The 7732-nt window shown below is 39.5% G+C and overlaps 1 protein-coding gene across 1 annotated transcript; it reads right to left on the reverse strand.

Annotated features, from left to right (window-relative positions):
- Positions 1-2112: 2112 nt before the first annotated feature.
- THG1L (tRNA-histidine guanylyltransferase 1-like (S. cerevisiae)) lies at positions 2113-7709 on the reverse strand. Its single transcript, XM_009702657.1, has 6 exons — positions 7525-7709; positions 6417-6593; positions 5796-5965; positions 4985-5073; positions 4258-4365; positions 2113-2924 (listed from the first exon to the last, which is right to left on the reverse strand). The coding sequence occupies exons 1-6, from the start codon at positions 7626-7628 to the stop codon at positions 2763-2765; spliced, it is 810 nt and encodes a 269-aa protein (XP_009700959.1). The 5' UTR covers positions 7629-7709; the 3' UTR covers positions 2113-2762.
- Between the last annotated feature and the right edge of the window lie 23 nt (positions 7710-7732).

Raw genomic sequence — 7732 nt, forward strand, 5'->3', positions numbered from 1 at the left:
CCCGGGGTGCCGGACAGCCGGCAGGGTAGAGATACTCCGGTGTTACTACGGTTCCTTCCTTGCTGCATCTTCGGCTCAGTCCCTGGTGCACCTCCACCGCTGGTCTCTGTACTAGGGCCTCCCTCTGCAGCCCACGCCGGAGCCCTCCGGCTGCTCTGGGGGGTGCTTCTCGGACCAGGGGCCAAACGCCACCTGCCCCGGGCCCCAGGCAACGAAATGGCACCTGGGCAAAAGGTGGTTGCAATATAATTTGCATTTTAATCCGAAAAAAAGGGTATACAGTGCAGAAACATTTCTCCAAAGCAAGGCAAGGCAATATGTGTTAATGCTCCAGAGTGGTTTTACTGTAACGGATTCCACCACCTACCATTAATCTTCCCTCTGCAGACCAACTTCAGAGGAAATGCCTATTTCTTCACTGGGTCACAGTACAGGACTTCTGCAGCTACAGAAATACCTATAAGCACAGGCATAGGACACAGGTTGAGCTGTGTGTGCCATTAACGCCCGTCTGCTTCTTGAACCTTGGGAAGATTTATTCTCCCCTATGGCTACTAAGTCATATATATGATTTTACGCATGAGGATACCACAGGCAGTTTCTTTCTCCAGCATTTATATTAATACAAATTAAAGGCCATGGCTGTACAGACAATCTGTATCTTCGTTCCAAAGTCTAAATCCATACATAAAGAGGTGTATTTACTTATTACATATTACTGTAAGGGTGAGTTAATTAGAAAATGCTCTGAGAACAGAACTAATACAGACCCATTTTTTGTACCCAATGTATATACATTCTATGATACATCAGGTAGCCATAATATATAAAACCTACATAATACTTTCCAAGCACGAATCTTGGTTGCCAAAATTTTTTTTCATCTTTACTCAGACTGCAAAATCCAAATGTTACCACCTCTGGAACAGTTGCTTTATATGTAATGTCCAAAGTCAGGCACCAGATAGTAACATAGGGCATTTCAAAGTCAAGTAAATTAACATTTGTGTTACAAGACAAAAAACCCAGACAGACAGATAGGAAGTTCTTAGGGGTCAATGACTGGTGCAATGATTCATTCAGAATCATCGCCTCACAATCCGTCATATCCTCTTTCTGGAAATTATACAGCCCACTCTACAAACTAAAAATAATATGCATTCTCTCATTGCGTGTACTTAACTGCTCAGTATTAGCACACAGTAGTAGAGGGGAAGTTCTGTGCTATTATAAATGCATAGACTCATTGTTTAATCTCAGAAAGAAACTTCAAAGTAGTAGTTTACATCAGTACCTGTTTAGCGTTTAAAAAAAAAACCAAAACCACAAACAAAAAAACCAAACCACCACCACCAAAATGCCCATTGCCTTAAATGTTTAAGTTCTTCCTGCGGGAATAAAAAGGGAAACGGAGAGTAGGCTGCTATGTGGATTCATGGGAGTACCAGCCTCTTTCAGTCACATTTGATCCTTTTCTTTCCATTTTATGGCCAGTCCCAACTGCTGACTATCTTTCCCTTAGCAACAGCTTGCCAGATTACTGTTCTAGCACCATGTTTTTGAAACCAGTAATAATATCCTTATAGATACCTATTATATAATTATAGCTGTATTTCTATACTGAAATAGGTTATTTCCCTCAAATTCCATTTGCACTGGGACCAGCCCCTTTACATTAGCAGAAATATTTCTGCTCTTAGAGGTTGTATCATTTAACTGTTTTGACAAAGGGTCTTAGCTGATAGTTTAACCAGAACAAAACTGTGCATAGACCAGGCAACACACACTCCCTCCCTTCCCTCTAACTAACATGTATTGTGAGGACTGCCACGTCTGTGTCATCCCCAGCAAAAATCAGAGAACGGCAATACAAATTCTTGTTAGCACCCTCTTCTCAGGCACCAGGAATGCTCCCCTGTGTTGCTGCCTTTCACTTTACTGCACAGTAGGAGATAGATGACTTCCCAGGCCACAGAAGATGACAGCACAATGCCTACTCATGTCCTAACAGAATTCAAGTCTGTACAGTGTCTTTATTATTAACTTCACTGTTTGGAACTTTCATCAATTGCTAGTAAAAGTCCCAGGAATGAGAAAGGCCAAGTAATAAACACAGCAGGGAAGAAACAATTATTTCTATTTCTTATTTTTAAAAAGTATAAAAATTCTGTACATTTGGCAAAAGCTTTTAAAATCAGTCATACGAAACTGCTGGGCTACTCCATTTCCTTTCGGTAAGAATCAGAGACATTAGGCAGTTGAACAGTTTGTCACTAATCTGACTGAACACACAGGCCTTGAAATGTAATACTAAATGCCAGTTGAAGTATTCTGGTCCATCTCAGTTGAAACAATAATCAAAAGAATTATTTTCTCCTCTGCTTTTAACTGTTCAAATATGCAAGCTTTTTTATAGTTTGGCAGTTCAGTAAAATACTGCATGGTTTAAATGCTATAGAAACACATTAAGTTTCTGTACACTTTTTCTACAAATATGCACATACAAGGAAGGAGCAGTCTTAACCTATGATGAGTTCTTAACATCCAAAATATAGTATGATTTTAGTTTTCCATATGGGCGTACCCTTGTATGTCAGACAACATATCAGTGTCTTTTTTCCAGGCAACAACAGTGCTAAAACCAATGTATTTGTTGAAGAGGGTAACAGGTTAAACTCTGCCAGCCTCCATTCATTACTTTTCACTTGCCAACAACCCAAGCAGAGCAAAACATAAACTACCAGTTATATTCATCAGAGACATCAACTATCCTCAGCGAGAATCTCAGGATATTCCTCCCAGAACTGGTCCCCAATAATGTCACAGTGCAGGGGAACAACTTTAGTCCTAGTCCGGGTCACTTCAACTTCCTTTTCTTCTGCTTCCTTTGGCAGTTTTATTTTCTTAGTCATGACTTCATTAATCTGAAAATACAGTTGACACATTAGCAGATATATAAAACTCCAGAGGGGATTCACAATTGGACAAGAAGCAAAGCTACAACAAAAGCAACTATCAGCCCTATAGCATAATATAGAATGTGGACACTGCACCTTTTGAAAGGGAGTCTATTCTCAATTCAAAGATTACCACATGAGCAGTTCAAACTGCATGACATCATCACATGGCTTGAAGAAATTACCCACAAATTCACATAACTTATTGCAAGTACTCTTGAGTAAAGTACAATATTTAATTTGGAGCTACATAAAGCAAATGGGAAATCTTGCAGATGTCTACAGTTAGCAAGAAAAAAATATGCATAAGTAAAAAGTGGAAAATATTTCCAGGTGGGAGCCTCTATCTGTTCTAATTAGTTCCAATGAAGTAGAAGAAATTGTTGGCCAAAATTTAAATAAAAGAGAAAAGAAAGCATTATCTTTTTTTTACATATAGAAGACAACAGGCTGAGCAAGTTAGGCAGACCTCTTAACGTAGACAGATGGGGGCCTGATCACACGAAACACACATATTTCTAGTTAAGATCTCCTAGTAGAGAAGGACACTAAGGCCATAAACATTTATGATTTTCTGGGGTCTCATCTCATACAAAACACAGGACAGAACTTTCTTCCACTGCTTCTGGATCAATGATGTCATCCTAGAATGATGAACATTTCCAAGTCATCATTAAATGGAATTCCCCATTAACAGTCTGCACTCCTTACTATGCTTCTCTACAGAAGGAGGAGAGGACTAACCATACTATGAGCTGAGCTACCTTACTGAATGAAAGTTTGTAATTCCTTTGCAGTGGAAATACTTGGGATCTAATCCTGTGAAGAGCCTGGCACAGGCCCCAGTGATTACCATATCAAACTGACAACAGTCATTAAAATGTCACTTTTCAGGAAGCAGAATACTTCCTTAATTTTCAAAGCTGGTAACACTAAGAAACCAACTGTATGATTCATTAAACAAGGGAGATTTATCTAGCAAATACATCAGTCTTGTGAAATTCTACATATACATTGTCATCTGTTGATTTACATTTTATCTCAACAGTCATAATTTGTATCTAAGCCAGACTTCAGAGACTAGTTTTTATACTACACTCATAGATACAGATATCTCAGAAACATCTCCAAAACAATTAGTCACCTTACACATCATTATATGGCCAATATGGTTAGTTTTAAAATATATTTATATATAGACATACATTTGGGATACATCTGGAGATCTTACATTGTAGCTTGTCTGCCACAGTATACGTTAAAACATGAGCATGAAGCAAGTGATAATACAGTTTTTTACCTTCTGCCATATCAAGACAGTTCCTTTTCTATACATCAAAGGTTCATTGTTGTAGTTGATGTTGAATTCAGAAAACAAGATTTCATTCTTATCTCCAGCCAAAGTTCCCTGAGAGGAAATGAAAAAGTACTCTTACAGAAAACAAACACACAAACTGAATCTCTAGGGTAGAAGGTAAGTGAATATTGGAGGCAAGACTGACATTGATACAGGTTTTTCACCTTTAAATTACAAGGTTCAATTACCACTCCCAAAAGAGGAATTATTTCCAACTGCTAAATGAGGATATTAAAACACAGAGGTTCTCTTACTACATTTTCAAGATGAATAGAAGAAAGTCAGCAGACTCCAGGAGAAAACAGAAGTAATCTGCTGATGTCGGCACAATGAGACAAAATACTACAGAAGGGACTGGGAATCAATAGTAGCTGAATCCTGCCGTTGCACTTCACATGTATGGATACTGGATGTTTATATGACATTTCTAAGATTTCTAAACTTGCTAATTAAGAAATTAAAATCCTGCTAATATTTGACCAAATATATATTATTTTCTAATCATATTAACATCTGTACAGTTCAAGAAATTGTTGAATCTACACCCACAAAATTATTACAGTAAGAACAGACAAGCCAGCCAGGGCTGCTTGGTAGGCAAGACACAGCTTTGCATATATTATGATTTTCTTTGTAGCTGGAAAAAAACATGACCTCAAGAGACTCTTACCTGGAGTCTATCCTGGGCTTGCACTGGTGTCAAACCACTTCGCTGTACAAGCATCCAAAACACTGTATTATAAAGGTTATTAATATGGCCTACAGAAAAAGAGAAGAGTATTTACTGAATCTGAGTGACTACTCAGAAAAAACAGCTTTATTTTCAGAGTCATATTCAAGAAACAGCCAAGAATAAAGGAGAATTAATAATATCAGTTGCTAGAGAAGATAAAATCTTTCTGATCCATTTAAAAGCTACAGCACATCATACAAATGACTAGAAGACAGATTTCATTACAATTCTGAAAAGGGAGAGCAGAGGGTGAAGGGTGTTTATGTGCAAGATAAATTATCTTCATTTGAGGAACAGGGACTAGGTACTAACAAAAGTCTAGAAAGTAAATCCAATGGTCTGTTCTAGCATGGAATATACAGCACTCTGCATTGCTACATGGTGTGAATTTGAACATTCACATGTCTTCATTAAAGAAGAACACCTTGGCTAACAAACCTGGAACATAAAAAATAATAAATTAATTCTATTAATAATTCTAATATTTCCTGTGCTGAACTTACTCGTGGGATGCAACAAATATAGTTGGAGCATGAAGACTCAGAATTTCAGCCAGTATTTCTGTACCCATACAAAGCACAAAGCAATTCTAACATTGTTTATTTAAAGCTCCCACCCTACCTGCTGTTCTTTCACTGATACCTATATATACAAATATATATAAATACACAAATGGCAATAAAGGCATTTCTATTCAGACAGGAAGAGAACTCAACGGCACAAATCTCGGTTTTCTAGAAATGCTTACAATCTGCTTGTCTCCAGCTGAGGTAGTCCTTTAAATTTTGGTTGCTGGGATACAACACAATTCGTCCATCAAATCCTGGTGGGTACAGAAGTTGCTGGTCCTTAAAGTAATCCTTCCAATAGAAAACGTAACTTGAGGCAAACTGGGAGACCACATGAGTCATGAACTTACTTGCAAACACAAAGCAAAAGGAAAAAGAAAGAAATACATCAATATGATTACATATCTGTGATTATCTAAGGTATTATTAGCAATAATTCTGGTGGATAGCAGCATTTCTTAAATAATGGCCCAACAGATCAGCAATGGCACAGAGTCTTTTGAAGAACAGGAAGTACTGAGAATCAAGTAGGAGTTTGGAAGAGAATTTGTTTTTCTTAAAAGAATGTTTGTTTCTAATATTTGTTTCATCAAAACATTTTTAAAAAACTCTGTATCCTATTTTCCTGAAAGATCACATGCAAAGAGTTCACATGAAGAACCTGAACTAATTGTACCATATGCACCCAAACACAGCTCTAGTCCTAACCTCTATGTGTAGATAAAGGCAAATCTAAACAAGAATTACAGGTTTAGAGAGAGATGTTAACAAGTTCACTACAGTATCAAAATAGCTGTTACCTTGCTCTTCTTTTAAACCATCTACTCTTCTTTTTGAAAACAAAACTATACTCATCACTCTGTCCGTAAGCAATAGCAATATCCTCCAATTCTTGCATCACTGTCTGGGCACACTTGGTCATCAGATGAAGAGCACGGTCATCATTTGGCTTTTTGAACTCATGCTGCTCAGAAAACCTTCAAAGCAAAAATGGTTGAATAAGAATCCCTTTAAAAGCTACTAAAAAAATGCTAACCCATTAATTTTCCTCATATTTGGTTTCTATGAATATTGATTTCCAGTATCCTGTCAATATTGACAGAGAATTCCCTCCAGATATGAAAAGCAATTAACAAAAAACCTCTTTTTATAAACTCTGGATAACCCATTCTCTTTCCCATCAGTATCTCACCCTATCCAGTCCTTCAAAATGACTGGTTTGCGTATTTTATTTGGAAAAGGATGACAAATACGACTTTCTGTAAACTCACTTTCTTCTGGGGTGCCTTTTATGCTTAATCCGATAAGGGCAACATTATCGATAAACTTGTCAAAACTTGAGAGCTTTACCAGAACCCCACATGACCAAACCAGAGATCAAATCCCCAGCGAGCACATGTGTCACCTACCACTCGAGAGAACTGTGCTCTTTTTATCCCAAAGAAAGGCAATTGCCACACAGACATTGAACACACCCACAAACAAATATCCCTGTAAACCAGTTGCTGTCCAGTACACTCAAGGCACTGGCATACCATTTCCCTACCACCCTGCCAAAAGCTGCCCGTGGCTCTGGAAGACAAAACACCAGCAGTAATCCCGTGCCCTGGAGAAGCTGAGTGAAGGGTTCATGGGGATTAGAGTGGAAAGGAGGATTTGTAACCCCTGCACCTGCAGAATCCACACAGGTCGGGCAGGGAACACCCAAGGCTAACGGCACGGCACTAGTCAGGATCCCTCTTCTCGGCACAGCACTCAGAGCCCACAACCCCAGTGCCTTTAGGCCCAGGAAACTCCCTCCCGTGCCCCGCCGTACCCCAGCCCCCGTTCTCCTGCTTTCTGAGGCGTCGCCATAGCGACCACACTGCTATAAGCGCCCCGGCCATTGGCCCTCAGCCCGGCCTTCACCTGTGGAAGTTGCGGCCGTCCAGCCGGACCACTATCCAGCAGTTGGGCAGACAGGTGTCGTCCGTCTCGAAGTCCCGCACATACTCGAACTTGCTTTTCGCCATAGAGAGGCGGCGACGGCCGCGCAGGCAGCCCGCCCACCGCCCGCTCCCCACAGAGATGGCTGATGCAGCCCGCCAGCAACCCAGCATGACGGAAGCGGAAGCAG

This window comes from Cariama cristata, unplaced genomic scaffold (assembly GCF_000690535.1).
Source record: "Cariama cristata isolate BGI_N322 unplaced genomic scaffold, ASM69053v1 Scaffold33626, whole genome shotgun sequence".
NCBI lineage: Eukaryota > Metazoa > Chordata > Aves > Cariamiformes > Cariamidae > Cariama > Cariama cristata.

What these genes read in the sequence shown, in the direction of transcription:
- THG1L (XM_009702657.1), bottom strand. Translation starts at nt 7,628, where the DNA reads ATGGCGAAAAGCAAGTTCGAGTATGTGCGGGACTTCGAGACGGACGAC. An exon ending in AAGCCCAGGATAGACTCCAG is followed by an intron (nt 4,366 to 4,984) that starts GTAAGAGTCTCT and finishes ATTTCCTCTCAG; the next exon opens with GGAACTTTGGCTGGAGATAA. An exon ending in CTGTCTTGATATGGCAGAAG is followed by an intron (nt 2,925 to 4,257) that starts GTAAAAAACTGT and finishes CTGTATTTTCAG; the next exon opens with ATTAATGAAGTCATGACTAA.